The sequence below is a fragment of the Coenobita brevimanus genome, chromosome 44, assembly GCF_032717465.1.
Source record: "Coenobita brevimanus isolate Jiangsu-jjx chromosome 44, ASM3271746v2, whole genome shotgun sequence".
Lineage (NCBI taxonomy): Eukaryota > Metazoa > Arthropoda > Malacostraca > Decapoda > Coenobitidae > Coenobita > Coenobita brevimanus.
This window is the reverse complement of record NC_136997.1, coordinates 42154089-42173356: the sequence shown is the minus strand read 5'-3', so window position 1 is coordinate 42173356 and position 19268 is coordinate 42154089. Positions and strand designations below refer to the sequence as shown.

Sequence of the window (19268 nt, the reverse complement as noted above, 5' to 3'; positions counted from 1 at the left end):
GAACTTGCACGTCATAAAGATTTGTAATTTTAAAATATTTTGCCTAAAAGATGCACAGAAATGTAAACTTAACAGTTTTTTTCCGTTTCAAAAGTTCAAGTTAGTATTGTTCCTAAAAATACTCCCATAGCATACACTGGGCCCCTCAGCTTCAAACTTAACACCAAAAAACTTCTCGCTGACCACTTTCCACAGGTGTAACTTAAGGTTTTTATTCAACCGATGGCATATGTAGGTAAAAGACATGTAAAAGTACGATTACATGAACACTTGGGTCGTTCAGTTAGAAGAGGCAAATTAATAACCAAGCCTCCACACTCAGCACTACATGACCAGCCATAGCAACGCGACCACCATGTAAATCAACAGTCCTTAGGGGTTGAAGCAATGACACGGACCTTCCAGGTATGGAAGCGCTACACCAGTATCAAATAAAGCCTTTAGTCAGTGACCTGTTCTACTTCCCACACTAGATATGTTTACAGGGGTTTGTATTTATTATATGTTTAGTTATTAGATAATTTAGTCCTGCCCCCGTATTTCCTAGGACACAGAAAACGGTTGTAGCCCACAGGTAGTTATTCTTCCTCACTGGAGTGTGGTTTCTATTACTTTCGTATTCAGTTCCGTACTTCCAGGATTTTACTATTAAGATTATTTGTCTTGAGACAATAACATCTGACTGTAAATTTCTCACGTTTTAGATACGGCTCAGGGGATGAAATAAGGAAATTCCGAAATGTCAGTTATTAAAGATACTAACCTCGCCATGATGTTAAATTTGTGTTCAGCCTGGTGATCCTGTTCTTATTACGACTGCGATTTCCAGGCTTCATAGCTATAGCTGAAGTCTGATACTAAGCTCTTCATCGTCAGTCAGGAAAAAGATAAGAAATTATTCAAAACCAAGTAGAACGACGCACGGAAGCAATAAAGAAACTTAACACACTAGTTTTATATAACTTTGACTCACTATTTTCCCTCACTTTCAGATTATGGAAATTGCTGCAGCAGGACAATATTAGTACTGGATAATATTACTTTTCCATTGCAACTAAGATATGTAGACTATAGTTTCTTTTTTCATTTCAAACTTTCCCATGAAATTTGCATGGCAGTTTTTCTATGCTGCATGGTAATCCCTCTCACTTTCTCCTTCCGGCTTCTGCTGGAGGGTTTGGCAGGCGGGAGGAGGGAACCTTCTTGCATTGCTATCCGTATCTTAACATCTTAGAATTAGATTAATCACAGTCTTCTCTAACAGAGAACCTCGAATGGACCATTAGGTCTGTTTGCTTTCTTTTGTACTCCTTTGTAGGGGTTAACAATGGAAGAGAGAGTGATGTCGAGATATGTATATTCCCGTACTACTTCGAGAAGAGAGCCAAGAAAGGTGACGGTTCAATAGACAAGACTGTGAGTGGAAGAGCGAGTAAATAGTTTGGTTTTGGCAAAGGCAGCCTGGGCAGACTCAACTAAGAGATGTTGACGCGTACAAGGAAAGGGGGGGAGGGGCTAATATCAATCAGTATAGTTTAAGATCAGAAAGGAACTGGAAGGGGAGCGAGAGAAGGCAGAGAAGTCTGTTCACGACAGTGTTAAAGAGAAAGGGGCAGAGAAACCTACTTTGGGGAATATCAGGACTATTGAGTCTGTATTCACTATCCGACCCACAGAATATATCCCAAGAATAGTGGTGCGACAGGTATCGTTTAAGCCATCGCTAGAGGTGGCGGCCAGAGACACTCATGAGGTAGGTAATTTCATCAAGGATGACGTCCTGCTTTGCTGCATCAAAGGTAGCACTGGGGTCAAGAAAGGCAATATAAGAAAAGGATGTGAGGTGAGAGAGATATTCTGCAATACAAACCTGTGTGCTGCCATCTGCGATGAAACCTAAGCCAGGGAGGAGAAACAAGATCACGGAGTCTGGCTAAAAGAATTCTCTCCAAGAATTTGCAGACACAGGAAATAAGAGAAATAGGACAAAAGTTAGTGGAATGCCATGCGTGCTAGCCTGTTCTTGCCAGTAGCCAAGAGGTGAACCTTGGTGTGTGTGTTGGGGGGGGGGGGCTAAGGCGAGAATCTTAGCTGGGACTGTGTTGATCATTTATGAGCAAGATTGTTGGCATATTCCACACAGTTCTGGGAAGGGGAAGGACTCACGTGATTGAGCACTCGGTTAACAAGCCGCCATGCTCTAGATCAGTGTTTCTCAAACTTTTTCCCTTCACTCCCCACCTGTGGGGATCTTAACATCCTCGTGGCCCCCCTTGAGTTTTCTCTCAAGACCTACACAAATAATGATAATGAAAAACTGTTTTGGTACTCTCCATTCGTTTTAATGCTTACAGCTATCAGTCAGAATGCATATTTTTTATATCAGTGGGATGGATGACACTGTTTGCTTTCAGTCAGTCAACTGACTCGAGGTTGAGTCACTGACGATGCACGTCTTATATCTCGGGCTACATCCAACCGCTTTCGGCTTTTACTTTTTATGTGTAGAAGTGTGGAGAAACAGGATTCTCATAAAAATGTTGTTCAAATTGACAAGAAGACTCTAAGTGCGATTTCACTAACGATTGGATATGACTGATACATGGAGCACCAGAACACAATCAGAGGTTTTTCTTTATAAAGGTCTCTGGCAGCAGAATCAGTCTTGAGGTTAAGGAATTCGTCCTGAACAACATCGAGAATGCGAACAATATCAAAAGTGTTAAAGAATGGTTTCCTCATCAATTTCCCCTTTTCCGTGCATCTTTTGAGCTCACTTTCCAAGGATTTCAAGTGCTGATTTTTTTTCATTTTTGAGTGATGGGTCAAGTAGGTGATCCGTTTCAATCTCTTCATGAACATTTGAAAGACAACATTTTCTACACTCACTTTCCATTGCCAGTTCTGGAGTTTAGCAAGACATACTTGCATGCAGTCCATGAGGTGAAATACATTTCTTTCCTTGCCTTGTAACTTGAGATTCAGCCTATTTTGATGCTTAAAAATATCTGCCAGGTATGCAAGACATCTCCCACAACGCCTGGTTGAAGAGACTTAACAGATCATCCTTCCCCTTCATTTCCAGGAAGAGTTTAAGTTCTCCCCGAAGCTCAGGAACTCTGTTCACAACATGGCCCTTGGAGAGCCATTGCACTTTGCAGTAAAAGAGGTAGGATTCACGCTCTGAATCCATGTCTCCACAGAGTTTGTGAAAAAAGCGAGAGTTCATATCTCCTGTTTTCACAAAGTCGAAAAACTTAACCATTGTCTCCAGGATCTTGCAAAGGGCATCTGGGAGGGTTTTTGACGCCATTGTAAAACGATGGATTATACAGTGAACCACTTTAGCACTGGAGCTGCTTCCTTGACATGCTTCTGTAGCCCCGATTTTGATCCGAGCATCGCCGGAGTACAGACTCCACAAAAATTTTTCCAGGTTATTCCGTTGGCTTTGAATAAAGAAGTCAACATTTCCACCACATCTAAAGCTTTTATGGTAGTTTCAAGCTGTGTACAGAACAGCTGTTCATCTTTGATATCATGCATGAATACATACATAATAAACACGAGTAGCCGTGCACGAGAACTTACATCCGTTAACTCATCTAATTGTTCTGTGAACGTACTAGTTGGGTACAGTTTGATTTCCTTTATCATTTGCTCCATGATATTAGCTGACATTTCACTAATTCTTCGTTTCACTGTATCGTTTGACAAGGAAATCTGCTGAATCTTATGAGCACTTGATTCTCCAAGAACCCTCTTGACCATCTTTGCAGCAAACGGCTTAATTAAAGTTTCACCTATCGTGTGGACCTTTTTCTTCCTTGCTATTTCAAGGGAAGCCTCACATGATGCCTCGCTGCACTTAACTTCACTCGTTGGAAAGCAACACTCGAATCCAGTCTCTTTTTTCTGAAACTGTTCACGACGTTTGAAGAAACTGGGGACGTTCTCCGCATTCTGAGGGTGGATTGTCATCAAATGATGCTTGAGCTTAGCAGACCTCACAGAATCAATCCCCAGCATTTTGAAACACAGCACACACTGAGGTTTCTCGATGCCATCAGCGAGGATTAATGTAAACCCGCAGTTATTGATATCATCATTGTACTTCCACTTCTTAGCAACATTGACAGCCATAGCAAATCTCTCCCTGTCTCTGTCTGTCTGTCTGTCTGTCTGTCTGTCTGTCTCTCTCTCTCTCTCTCTCTCTCTCTCTCTCTCTATATATATATATATATATATATATATATATGGTGGTCAGAATCAAACCAACTCTCTTCCTTTTATTCATTAATGACCTTCTAAGCTGTACATCTTACCCTACGAAGTATTCACTCATACCCTGATGACTCCATCCCTCACCTTTCCATTCAGTTCCCACACCACCCATCTCAGTAGTTACTTCAACAAACAAGGGATGAGGCTATGGCACACCTAATGTCTGACTTGGCTCGTATCTCTGACTGGGGTAAAAATAATCTTGTTAATTTTAATGCAGCTAAGACTCAGTTCTTACACCTATCAACCCGTCAAAATCTTCCACAGTATACCCACTAGTATTTAATAATATTTATCTTAATCCTGCATCATCCTTGAACATGCTTGGGGTTTCATTTACTTGGGACTTATCTTGGAAAGATCATATTACATCTCTTGTAAAATCTGCTTCCAAGAGATTGGGTGTGCTAAGCCGACTCCATTCTTTCTTTACCCCTGCACAATTGTTGACTCTATGCAGGGGTTTTATTCGCCCCTGTGTGGAGTACAACTCTCATGTGTGGGGAGGCTCCTCACATACAGCTCTTCTCAATAGGGTGGAGTCAATGGCTTTTCGTCTCATTAACTCTCCTCCTCTTACTGACTCCCTTCAACCTTTGTCTCTTTGCCGCACTGTTGCATCTTTATCTATTTTCTATCGCTACTTTAATGGTCACTGCTCCTTTGAACTGTCTGCATGCCTTCCTCCACCTCTAAGACGGGCGTGTAGCACCCAGCTAGCAATAAACTCTCATCCCTTTTCTGTCCAACTCTCGAATGCAAGAGTTAACCGTTACTCCCAGTCCTTCATTTATGCAACAGGTCAACTCTGGAACTGTCTCCCTCTGTCTGTATTTCCTGCTGCCTATGATCTCCAGTCTTTCAAACGCAGTGTGTACAGGCATCTCGAAATGAATGGATCTTTAATTTGGCTCTCTCTTGTATTTTGTTTCTCTTGGAGGGAACTATTACTGCAGGCTCATGGCCTTTGGTTCCTTCTTCCTCGCATTAAAAGAAAAAAAAAGATAGAGGGATACAAGCCGTGAGAGGGCAGTTTAGAAATTAAAGATTGATGCTAGACTCGATCGAAAGCATTTCATATGTTAAGTGCAATGGCAAAGCTTTCGCCGAAGTCCAGAAAGGAGGATGACCAGGAAAGTGAGAAGTAGGAGAGAAGACAGCTATTGGAGCTTCCTTTGTGCAACCCATACTGACGACTGGAAAAATGGTTGTAATTGGAAAGATGCTTTAATATTTTCCGTTAAGAATAAACTTAAAAACTTTTGAAATAAAGGATGTTAAAGCTATTGGGCAATAGGTAGAGGGCTGGGAATGGTCACCCTTCTTTGGGACAGGCTGAATGAGAGTAAACTTCCGACTAAAATGAATAGTACAAGTTAACAGACAACTTGCACGTTTCCAGTCTGTTGGAGGTTTGTTAATTCAGCCTGACCCAAAGAAGTGTGACCGTTCCCAATGATCTAACCATCACCCAGTTTTCGTATTTCCAAAATATCTGTATCAGTTCTCAGCAGGAAGATTTTGAATAGTCTTCATTGAAGGGAACGATCTTGGTGGCTTCTGGCCTTTGGTTAATTCTTCGATGCATTAAAAAAAAGGAAAATAAATAAATGAGTACCAGTATAGGTTCCTCCAGGAAGTCTCCGCTGGCGATCATCTCACCTCCATATCTGAATCATGGTTATCTTCTTCTCTGGAATCTGACGAAACCTTCGTCATCACTCTTGAGATTCCAAAGGCTTTCGATTGAGTCAGGCTCAATAATTTCCAATGGGAGATTTTAAGACTTCATTCTGTTTTTGTTTTCATGTCAAGCTTCCTCTCTGGTAATTCTCTAGAGGGCAACTGTTCCTCTTTTAAGGCAGCCAGTAGTGGTGTTTCTCATGATTCTGTGCTGTCGTGAACTCTCCTTCTTTTCATGAACGATGTGAACAACACATGTACCCTTATCCACGAGTATGCTGATGGCCGACCTCTTCACATTTCTACCTGCTTCTCTCAGCGTCCATCACGCTATTTGCCCGAACAGTTACAGGTTGAGGCTATTACACACCCAGCCATTGACTTGGTTGTCATATCTGATTAAGCTAACTGTAAATAAATAGGTTAATATATAGACAAACTTGTTGGTATTACATCAAAAAATTTACTTCCTACAGCTTCCAACCCATCACACCTTTCACAGGAATTTCCCTTAATATTTAAGAACTTACAATTCAGTCCCTCTTCGTTCATTCTTATTATTGGTGTTTCTTTTTTCCCAGAACCTACTATGGAAAATATGTTAAAGTTCAAAGTGATATGTATGATAAGCAAGCCCCGAGTTTAATTTCTGATCAGCACATGCTGATTTTATACGGGAATCCATTCGTCCCTGTGTGGAATGCTGATTCCTTTCATGTTATGTATGTTTGCGATCAGTTGCCAACATGCAGCTCTTCTAAACAGGGTCGGGCCAAAGGGATTTCGTCCCGTCATCTCGGTTCTGTCACTGACTCCCTTCGACCTTTTTCTTTTCACCGTTTGTTGGATATTTATCTCTCAGCTACTGCAACTTAAACGATGACTACTCTTCCGAAGTGTCTGTTTCCATTCCTGGCCATTACGGCGTTCGCATAGGATCCGTTTGGCAGTACCGAATCACCATCTACTTCACTCGAACAAGGCAGCTCAAGAACTCTTTCCTCTCTCTATGTTTCCCTCGCCTATGACACTCAGTCTTTGGAACGCATTGCTTCCAGACACTTTCAATGAATAGGTCATGTATTTGGCTTTCTTTTGTGAGTACGTGTTTCTGTGTATGTCTGTGTATTTGCGCTCCTCTAAAGAACAGTTTTGTGGGCTTTTTCCCTTTGGTTCTGTTATCTTAACAGAGAAAATGCTTCCACTGACATAAGCACGATAGCCACTCATATCATTGCTATTTCTTACTACTATAGTCGCGGCGTGCGACTCTAAAGTTGTTATTATCATGCCCTGGCAACCTATCATTCAAAAGTACGTCTGATTTCGTGTAAATGTGAGACGCATGTGACTCGTGTATAATATGTTCATGTATAATAATATCCGTGCTTAATATATTCGTGTATAATAATTTGATTCGTGTGTAATATGATACGAAATCGGACGCAATTGAGAATGACAGGTTGCCAGGGTACGATAATAACAAGCTCAGAGTCAGGCGCCGCGACTATAGCCACCACTGTAACTACTGCTGCTTTCAACACTACTGCCATTATCTTTATCCATATCATCACTTTCACTGTTATTTTCATCAGTATCACAAATGTGACAGTAACACAACTTCAACTAGCTCCATACTCAAGTGTTAGAATTAAGCAGGGTATGAAGGCAGACGCAACACAGTACCCAAGAAATGACACAGACGTAAGTGGACGTCCGCAGATGATCCTAATTTACAACTGCTAGCTTTCTATCATACCTCTCTTAACCCGTCAAGTCCCGAGCTATTTCGCACCTCTGACACCCCCCAATCCTGAGGTATTTTCGAAATTTTTTTTTTTGGCTAATACCTCTGCTTTTCGTGAGAAACATCGAAAATTCATAGAGAAATTGCTCGCCTGAGGTTTAAAATACTCGATCCAGGTACCAGTACTTCCTTACCTTACTGGGTTTTCTAACAGGCTGGCACCAAAGAAAACGAGTTCTATGGGAGGGTAACTATTTCACACCACTCATAAATGGTATTTATTTATTTACTTGGTACGAATTTATACGTAGTACGAGAGTATATTGGTTTTCAAACAGTAATATAGGCATTATAAGCATTGTTTCAATCACTAACTCATCACCATACCTGACCTTCTTTTGGCACATTACCTGGTCATTATTTCTGACTGTTTCTTCCTCTAATGCTATGTAAACTTTGTCCTCCACGTTGTCATCGATTGGGGAATCACTCTGGCCCTGAATGTCTTTACTGGCCAGGTCACTGGTAAAAGGTGAATTGCCGAGACAATGGTGTGAGGGGGGGAGGGGGAGGTTATGCGGTGTAAGGCATTGCCCCTGCTTGGCATCTTGTAGAGGAATAGAGGAAGGTGTCCCTTGTATACGTACGAAAAGTCACGCGCAAAAATTGAAAATTGTGTAAATTAGGGACCTTGCAATTGCACGACGTACCAGTACGTCGCCAGGACTGGCAAATGCAAAATGTTCCAACGTACCCATACGTCGACGGGACGGGGCGGGTTAACAGACATCACTCTTCCTTTCTATGAACTTGAAGTCTGCAAGCACATCCCAGTTACCTTATTTCTATTTTACGACCACACTTTGAGGTTATACAAGGTGTGGCTTGATACTTGCCCTACAATTGTGCTGATGATAAAGGCTCTTGGTGCTGATGGGGAGCGTACCGTGATGGCGCAATGCGTCCTTAGTGAAACAACTACTGTGTCCACCCGAGAGCCAAATCTCAACATGTGAAGGACCGTGGTCCGACCCTGGATAGGTGTGGTCTTCCACAAGAGGGCGGTTGATGTAGTGTACTGTACTTGTATGAGGGTCTCACGAAACATGTGCTTACCTGTAGTGTATGGGTAGGCTCCGTCAAAGAGATCAGGGTGAACCAGCAAAAACAACAACGAAATTCTTCTTTGACCTTAGAACACGTTGCAGTTTATTCAGTCATAATCCAGTGAGTCCAGCAGCAAGAACAAATGTCACATATTTACTGATAATCTCTATCTATCCCTCATTATATCTGTCTGTCTATTTATCAATTTACACATCCAGCTGGATAGGTGTCTATCTATCTATCATATATATGTATCCATCTATCTATCTATCTATTTATCTATAGATAGACAGATAGATAGATATACATAGATAGATAGATATAAATACATACATATATCTATCTATTGTTACATAGCCTATGATTTCATCATCCTTTGTGTAATTCTAACGTACAGTATGCTGCATGTTTGATCACGAGCGTGTTCTACCTCACTCCTCCCTTCTACACTTATAGTAGAGTAAGTCGTTCTTTCTGTTGTTCAGATCAGGATTGTCAACTCTTTGTCCCCTATGGGTTCATTTGCGCGTCCTTCTTACAAGTTGTATCAAGCTCTGCCAGCCCCTATATAATGAGCTCAGTCTCTGCATTAATTGACACTTAGATCTACTCCTCATTTTGTTCACATCTCTATCCTCCCCTGTACAGTTGTTATTATTGTGAGTGCTCAGGAAGTCTCCAGCCATCCAGCAGCTGTGTAATTTGAGTATAAGTGTTATTGCATTTTTTCTTGTACTGTGTAGCATGGGGTGTTAATTCGTAGGCCTGGTGAGGTTTTTGTGATTCATGTGTTTTTGGTGTCAGCCAGTAGTAATAATATTTTGTATCTGTAATAATAGATCTTGCATTCACTGAGCATTATCCGGTTTTCTCATTTTATCAGGGCTGACTTAGATAAATTTACACTTGCTAATTTCGTGTTAATAGAGGCTATTGCAGTTAACCATATATTTAACCTGTTTTTGCCATTACATTATCCTTATGAGTCCTGAATGTTTAGTTGTTAGTTTGGGCATTAAACTTTAACTTATAATTTTACCTAACTATTTTGTTTTGAACCTGGAACTTTGTGGGACAGTTTTCTCTGTTCCGTAACATAAATTTGGCGACCTCTTATCAGGATATTCAGGATATTATCATAAGGATATTGCTTGATATTTTGTGACTGTGATTTATTCATGATGTCTACTATTACTACGTTTGATGAAGCCAAAGATTTTTTGTCAAATGTGCAAACAGTGTGTGATGTAGAAAACAGAACAAAGAATGAACTTAAGCTTGTTGCTCAACAATTGGAAATTGCAGTTCACTCTCATCATTCTAAAGATCAAATTGTTGGCATGATTAATAAAAGCTTGTTTAATGTAACTCCTCCAAATGAGCAAACGCAGATTGAAATAGCTAAGTTACAGCTAGCTCTGCAGGAGGCTCATGTTAAGGAGGCTGAGTTTCAGGCACGTGCTAAGGAGGCTGAGTCTGAGACTATGGAGGCTGAGTCTCAGGCTCGTATTCAGGAGGCACAAATACAGGCTCAGGCACAAATTGAACTTGCTAGGATTCAGGCAGACCACGAGTATCGCATGAAACAAGGTGGAACTGGATCATCTAGCTCTGATGATTTTGATGTGGCTAAAAATGTTAAACTTGTCCCTCCTTTTAATGAATCTGATTTAACAAAGTATTTTCAGTTGTTTGAGAGGGTAGCTACAGGTTTTAATTGGCCCCAAGAGTATTGGCCAGTACTCCTTCAAACTGTTCTCACCGGTAAAGCTCAAGTAACTTATGCATCTTTGCCTCAGGATCAATGTGATAATTATGATGTAGTTAAGAGCTTGATTCTTAAGGCCTATGAGCTTGTTCCTGAAGCCTATAGAGTAAAATTTAGGACAACTTATAAGCAAGATAAGCAATCCCATGTTGAGTATGCAAAAATCAAAGAAGATCTGTTAGAGTAGTGGTTAAATTCTAAGAATGTAAATTCTGATTTTGATAAATTTAAGCAGATTATTTTGCTGGAGGACTTCAAAAGGTGTATTAACCCCTACACCGCGGGCTTGTTTACCAATGACTTGCGTGTACCGCGGGGTTATTTGGGCTCCGACAGACTCTCAAAAAATATTTGCCAAAAATCAGTTATTAGTCCTAGAATAATAAAATTACATATGCTTATGGCACATACCTTCAGCTTTCTCCTGGAATGATTGTTGAGCCTTCGTCGGTTACCGTAGGACTTGTGGAGACCTCTGAAGTAGGGTAACGAAGTCTCCACTTTACACTTCCCGACAACCCGTAATATGATTACCACAGCCAGATACAAACACTATAAACACTATTCTACAATTTTCAAGTAGTTTGGGATCCATACTAAAAAAAAAAACACTGTGAAAGCAATGGAAATTACGAGCGCGTCTGATCGTCGCACTGGCACTAGTTCGCTTTTGTTACTCTGTCATTTATTATTCATAAAACCCCTCACACTTTATATTTCTATTACTATATAACACTTATATATATCTACAGTCTTTATCCATAAGTTTCCTTCAGTAGTATTAGTTTATTGTCACTGTAGGGATTCAATTTCTTTCAGTAAAATACGTAGCATTCACTTTCTCGTCCTGTATACTGGCATTGAGAGTGAATGTCACTTTCATCTTCACTCTCATAACTCATAGCATTCAGACATGCTAGAGTGAAACTTTCACTTTCATTACTCCTAGGGTATATACTCGTATTCTTATAATACTACTCATTTACATTTCTGTTTACGTTCTCTATTTTATTTACGTTATTTACATTTCTATTTTATTTACACTGTGCTGTGCACTGTCACTTGAAATAACTTATAAAACTATTTTCCATTGTTCACGTATATTTACATTCATTACTTTCACTTGCTGTTTACACATTATTTACACATTATTTACAATTCCACTTGCACTGTTTTACTCAATAGAAAGATCGTAGTCACTCTTTTATCAATTGTCAGCCCTTTACCTCTTTCCACACGAGGTTTAGTAGGGGGTAAAGGTCACAGGGCCATTTGCATGGGGGTGAAAAAAGGCCTTGAAGTCAGCAAGAAGAAACATACGTACTCTTGCTTCGGAAGATGAGAGTAAACTGATAACGCAGGGCCAGCGTGGAGGCCTGCTTTAGGGGTTATTCAGAGTTACCAATATTGGTTCTTGAAACAGCTAAGTCTAGCACTGATATGATTGGCAGGAAATCTAGACAATACATTATAAATTTGGTAGTTCCAGGAGAATGTAAATATCACTTAGGCTTCTCCCTTCCCTCCTTACATGTATAATTATTACGAAAATAGATTAGAGGCCTACTTAGGAGATATATATTCAGAGCTACCAATGTTATATCTTGAAACAGCTTTGTCTAGCACTGATATGATTGGCAGGAAATCTAGACAATACATTATAAATTAGGTAGTTCCAGGTGAATGTAAATATCACTTAGGCTTCTCCCTTCCCTCCTTACATGTATATTTATTATGAAAATAGATTATACGGCATATTTCAAGGGAAAAAAAAAAGAGAAAATTAGCGAACGAGTGCATGTGAGGTGTTGTCAGGTGATGATTAGCCAATTCCAGGTGTATGGCACTCTCACTTACCTTATTTCTTTCTTGTATATATTATTTGGTATAAGAATAGGACATAGGGCTTATTTCAATGGATGAAATCAGTGAAAAATTCCAGGGAAGATTTACTTAGCGTAGCACGGCCGGCCAGGCGAGAGGATAGGGTAATGGAGGGGGGGTAGGGAGGGGAGTCAAGAACGGGGAGAAATGGCTAAATTGTACACAATGGATGGGAGTACAGATGAGATTAGGAGTGCTGACTAGTGTTGGACATTGGCAGTACTGATAGATGATACAAGTCCCCGCTTGGAAGCCCGGGTGAATTCAAAATAACACAGAATCACAAAAGCGACGCCCCGCGGTATGATCCCTTGCTCCCAAGCGTCACGAAAGTGACCCCCCGTGGTTAAGGGGTTAATAAGGATGTAAGCCTATATCTTGATAAGAGAAGAATGGATATAATTTGTCTGATGCTGCAGTTTTAGCTGATGAATATGTTCTCACTCACAAGAGATATTCTAAAGCAAAAAGGAAAGCTGAGAGTAAGTACGTTGCCTCTACTCAGAGTACAGGTAACAGGAAAGAGAATAAAGATGATGTTTCTCAGGAAGTAAATACCAGCTTCACCTCTAGATTTCAGAAAAGTAAATGTACTTATTGTAGTAAGCTTGGTCATACTACGGAGAAATGTTTCAGGAGACAGTGTGATGTGAACAAAAAGGAGTCTTTAAATATTCAGTCTATTGGTCTAGTGTCCACCCTTGAGAGTTCCCAGAATTCTTTAACTGAGTTAACTGAACCTGCTTTGAGGGGTAAATTAAATTCTCATGATGGAGCTCCTCTTTTGAGCAGTAACGTGGGTGACACTCTCAAGAGTTCATGTGCTAATTTCCTGTCTGATGGTTTTGTCAGTCCTCTGGACAGTAATGACAGGAAATCAGTTAAAATATATCGTGATACAGGTGCTTGTCAATCCCTTATGCTGACCAGTGTTCTAGGCTCTAATGTTAATTCCTCTGATGAAACTGTAATCTTACAAGGTGTAGGGAATAATTACTTCTCTGTCCCTCTGTGCAGAGTGAATTTAGAGTCTGGTTTTGTTAATGGTTCCGTTATGGTTGGGTTGGTTGAGACACTCCCAATGTCAGGTGTAACTTTCTTACTTGGAAATGATATTGGTGGAAGTCAAGTGTGTCCAGCTCCTCAGTTGTCTAGTGAGCCAGTGGCTGCGACCCAGGATTGTGATGTCCCTGATGTGTTCCCTGCATGTGCTGTCACTAGGGCTAAGTCTAAAGTTACTGGTGACTTAGAGGATAATGATGATGATGATGTTATCCTAGCTGACACTTTTCTTGCTAATTTGGACCACTCACCAGATGAGGCAGTACCCCGTAGTGTTGATAATTTGTCTCGTCAAGAGTTGGTTGAGTTGCAGGTTGCTGACCCTGAGTTGAAAGGTCTAGCTAACTCTGCTTGCAGTGAGGAAGAGTCAGCTGGTGCTTCTACTTGTTATTATATAAAGTCAGGAGTACTTATGAGGAAGTGGAGACCCCCAACAGCATCAGCCGACTGTGAATGGGAGGTTGTACATCAAGTTGTCATCCCTCGTGTTTGTAGGCAGGATATCATTAAAGTGGCTCATGATTCCAGTTTGGCAGGACACCTTGGAGTGAGGAAGACTGTGACACGCGTTTTGAAACACTTCTACTGGCCAGGTATCTTCAGGGATGTTTCCTGGTATTGTAAGTCTTGTCACACCTGTCAAGTTGTGGGGACGTGTAATCAGACCGAAAAGGTTGCACCTCTAGTTCCCATTCCTCCTTTTGAGGCGCCATTCACCCGTGTGTTGGTGGATATTGTGGGCCCTCTTCCTAAGACTTCTTCAGGATTTTCTTATGTGTTGACCCTGATTGATATGGCTACTCGTTACCCTGAAGCCATTCCACTTAGAAATATCTCAGCAAAGAACGTGGTTAAGGAAATGCTAGGGTTCTTCACAAAGTTTGGTCTGCCCAAGGAGGTACAGTCAGACTGGGGAAGTAATTTCATGTCAAATGTTTTCAAGCAGTCTCTGAAAGAGTTGGGGATCACCCAGATCATGTCTTCAGCTTACCATCCCTATACCCAAGGAGCGTTGGAGGGATATCATCAAACACTCAAATCGATGCTCAGGAAATACTGTTTGGAACATCAGAAAGACTGGGATAAAGGTCTTCCATTCGTTGTATTTGCCGCAAGAGAATCTCCAAATGAATCACTGGGCTTCTCACCTTTTGAACTACTGTTTGGCCATGAAGTAAGAGGACCCCTTAAGCTACTCAAGGAATGCTGGCTGTCGGAGGAAGATGACGTCAATCTGCTGGAGTATGTGATGAAGTTCAAACAACGGCTGTCCACTGCTTTACAGCTGGCGAGTGAGAATTTAGGAGCTGCTCAGGAGAAGATGAAGACTTGGTATGATAAGAAGTCCAGGTTATGCCACTTTCAGCCAGGAGATCAGGTTTTGATTCTGCTACCGGTGCATGGGCAACCTCTTCAAGCCAAGTTTAGTGGTCCTTATTTCGTGGAGAAGAAACTCAGTGATGTCAACTATGTCATCGCCACACCAGATCGTAGAAAGAACAAGCAACTTTGTCACATCAACATGATAAAGTTATATCACAGGCGGGATGAAAATAACCCAGTCTGCACTGTAGCTGTTCCACCCGAGTCTGCAAGTGAAGTTCTCCCATGGAGCATGAGCCTGAGTGATAGTTTGGGGAAGAATCCTGATATCATGAATGATCTCCAGACTAAGCTTTCTCATCTAGCTCCCGAGGAAATGCAGGAGTTTTCGGCATTACTGCAGGAGTACCCGCAAGTGTTCCGTGCCACTCCAGGAAGAACCACTGTGTTGATGCATGATGTCGATGTTGGAGACGCAAAGCCAATTAAACTGCCTCCTTACCGTGTGAACCCAGTGAAAGTTCCTCTCATCCAGAAGGAGCTTGGCTACCTGTTGGACCACAAGATGATTGAGTCCTGTCAGAGCGAGTGGAGTTCTCCTGTCACTCTAGTCCCTAAGCCAGGTGGGTCACAGCGGCTTTGCATCGACTACAGACGTGTTAATCAGATAACCAAAACAGACACTTACCCTCTCCCTCGTGTGGAAGATTGCATAGATAAGATCGGAAAGGCTAGGTACATAAGTAAGTTTGATTTGTTAAAGGGATACTGGCAAGTACCTATGACTGAACGTGCTAGGGAGATCTCATGTTTTGTAATGCTAGGAAAGACTTTTGCATGTTCTGTAATGCCATATGGTATGAAGAATGCACCAGCCACATTTTAGAAGCTCATGAATGTTGTAACAGAGGGTTTGGCAGGATGTGTTGTTTATATTGATGATGTATTAATCTTCAGTGACAACTGGAAAGATCACCTATGCCATGTCAGTAAATTTCTTGAGCGTTTGGTTCGGGCTAATCTTGTAGCTAATTTATCAAAGTGTGAGTTTGGTCAAGCTAAAGTTCAGTACCTTGGGTACGTAATTGGTGATGGACATTTTGCACCAACAGCAGCTAAGGTTCAGGTTATAAGTGATCTTCCCAGACCTAAAAGTAGGAAAGAGCTACAAAGATTTTTGGGAATGGTAGGTTATTACAGGAGATTTGTTCTTAACTTTTCAATTCTTGTATCACCACTTACAGACCTACTGAAAAAGGGAGTTAAATTTGTCTGGACCGATAACTGTGAATCCTCTTTCAGCAAACTTAAAGCTATCCTATTAAGTCAGCCAGTGCTCGCTACTCCAAATTTTGCTAAGCCTTTTAAGATGGCTGTTGACGCAAGTGATACAGGAGCTGGGGCTGTTTTGCTGCAAGAGGATGATCAGGGTATTGAACACCCTGTATCTTATTACAGTAAGAAGTTCACTCTACCTCAAAAGAACTACTCAACTATTGAGAAAGAGCTTTTGGCCTTGATTTTGGGTTTACAGCATTTTTCATTTTATTTGTGTTCTGGTTTTGACCCCATAGTCATTTATCCCGATCATAACCCACTGAAATTCCTTAGTAAGTTTAAAGATAAAAATCAGAGATTGACAAGATGGAGCCTACTTCTTCAGGAGTATTCATTAGACATACAACATGTCAAGGGGAAAGAAAATGTTATTGCAGATTGCTTATCTAGACTTTAGACCAGTGGTTCCCAAACTTTTTCTGGTCGTTACCCACTTTTCATACATGATCCTTGTCCATGGCCCCCCTTCCCCAGCCATAACCCATGACGACAGTGACTGTCTACACTACAGTCCTACACTCATCATGTCCATATAAAATTCACTCTAGCAAATCCTGTAATTTTATTGATTCCATTTGTTATTTTCTCTATTGTTAAGTATTAAGAAAGAAATGTGTATTTTGTATTAGCTGAATCTTATATCTATCTATCTATCTATTTATTGGCAGACACCATAATCCCTTAAGGGGTGGCCATTTGACTTTGAGTTATTTGTTTTAAGGGAAGGGGCACTAACCCTCCACCAACCCACTTGTTCACACGTAGGGAGCACGTATGGTTTGGTTATATGGTTACCACCCAGCGTTGTAAATGGTTTCTTGGCTTACAGGAAACCATTTGGCTTTTCACTCAATGTAAAGCCACATGTAAAGGAAAGAAAAGCAATAAGAAGTGACAGGAAAGATGCGAGAAATAGGAAGGGAGGAGGGGAGGCACAGAAAAAGAATGATAAAGACTAAGGAAGAAGTAGGCAGCACTACATCAAGTGAGTGGATGATGGTCGCCACCACCTACCACCATATATATATAATTATTGAAGTATTCACAGGTGGGCACAAACTGAATATATGGGGAGGCGCACACGGTGATCAATGTTGCAACTGTGAATGGATAGTTAACTGGAAAATGTGAACATCCTTGCTGATACTCAAGATTCAAGACCAGGTTATCATACAGAATCCATAGTTTAGGAAGCCTTAGAATTAGATTGAGTTAAATTATCTACTCCCCTAATACATCTCCATGCCTTATTTTATGTCAACAACACAGAATCAGATAAAAAAAAAAAAAAAATGGTAATTACACACACACAAAAAAAAAAAAAAAAAAAAAAGGCCGTATTACTTATGTGTCTGGCAGCAAGGCATTGCACAAACCTGTACTGAACCTGTGTAAGTTCTCTCCACTGACTACCTACTCGCTAAACTCCTTCGGTTCAGGTTATGGCCCCCTACATTCTGATATATGGCCCCCAAGGGGACCAAGGCCCCCAGTTTGGGAACCACTGCTTTAGACAGATTGTTTTAGAGTAATAAGAAATTTCCTTTGTAAATTTCTTTTTCTTTGTGGGGAGGTGTTACATAGCCTATGATTTCATCATCCTTTGTGTAATTCTAACGTACAGTATGCTGCATGTTTGATCACGAGCGTGTTCTACCTCACTCCCCCCTTCTACCCGTATAGTAGAGTAAGTCGTTCTTTCTGTTGTTCAGAGCAGGATTGTCAACTCGTTGTCCCCTATGGGTTCATTTGCGCGTCCTTCTTACGAGTTGTATCAAGCTCTGCCAGCCCCTATATAATGAGCCCACTCTCTGCATTAATTGCCACTTAGATCTACTCCTCATTTTGTTCACATCTCTGTCCTCCCCTGTACAGTTGTTATTATTGTGAGTGCTCAGGAAGTCTCCAGCCATCCAGCAGCTGTGTAATTTCAGTATAAGTGTTATTGCATTTTTTCTTGTACTGTGTAGCATGGGGTGTTAATTCGTAGGCCTGGTGAGGTTTTCGTGATTCATGTGTTTTTGGTGTCAGCCAGTAGTAATAATATTTTGTATCTGTAATAGCATATCTTGCATTCACTGAGCATTATCCGATTTTCTCATTTTATCAGGGCTGACTTAGATAAATTTACACTTGCTAATTTCGTGTTAATAGAGGCTATTGCAGTTAACCATATATTTAACCTGTTTTTTGCCATTACATTATCCTTATGAGTCCTGAATGTTTAGTTGTTAGTTTCATCATTAAACTTTAACTTTATAATTTTACCTAACTCTTTTGTTTTGAACCTGGAACTTTGCGGGACAGTTTTCTCTGTTCCGTAACACTATCTATCTATCTATCAATCAATATATATATATATATATATATATATATACCTAGGCTGCTTCCCCCAAGGAAAGGGAGGTAGCCGAGACAGGACGACTCACTCTCCACTTACTCATCCATTCAAACACATTCATTCGCATCTTAGCCCCAAAGGGGAGAACGGACAGATCCTCACCGAATCACACCGCACAAGGGTCAACTGCGCAATGCAGTCAGTGACATCCACAGCAGGGCCCGACAGCAGAACTGGTTTACCCCTGCCACATCATAACAGACCCATCCCCTTACCCGCACCTGACCTGACTAGCTGATCAGACCAAATGCGGGAGAATATCCCCTCAGGGCTGCGTCATCACTTATTCATTCACAATTTCTCTCCATTTATTTCTGTCACGCACAGTCACTCTTCCTTGCTCAACAGACATCCCTCTCGCATCCAGCGCTCTCTTCACACTGTCCATCCATCCTATTCGTGGTCTTCCTCTCAGTCTTACACCTCTCACATCAGATCTAGTTATCTTTTTCACCAATCGCTCATTATCCATTCTCTCCATATGCCCAAACCATTGCAACACCCTCTGCTCAACTCTACCAGCCATCTCCCGAACAACTCCAGTTCTCCTTCGCACTTCATCATTTCGCACTCGATCCATACGCGTCACTCCACACATACTCCTCAGACATCTCATCTCCATTACATTCAAAGTTTTCCTCTCTGCTACATCCATATTCCATGTTTCAGCC

The 19268-nt window shown here is 41.1% G+C and overlaps 1 protein-coding gene across 1 annotated transcript; it reads right to left on the bottom strand.

Annotated features, from left to right (window-relative positions):
• Positions 1-3327: 3327 nt before the first annotated feature.
• Positions 3328-4143, bottom strand: LOC145398065 (zinc finger BED domain-containing protein 5-like). The gene has a single exon (XM_080271022.1). It carries the CDS (start codon positions 4141-4143, stop codon positions 3328-3330), a length of 816 nt encoding a protein of 271 aa, XP_080127148.1.
• Positions 4144-19268: the final 15125 nt, after the last annotated feature.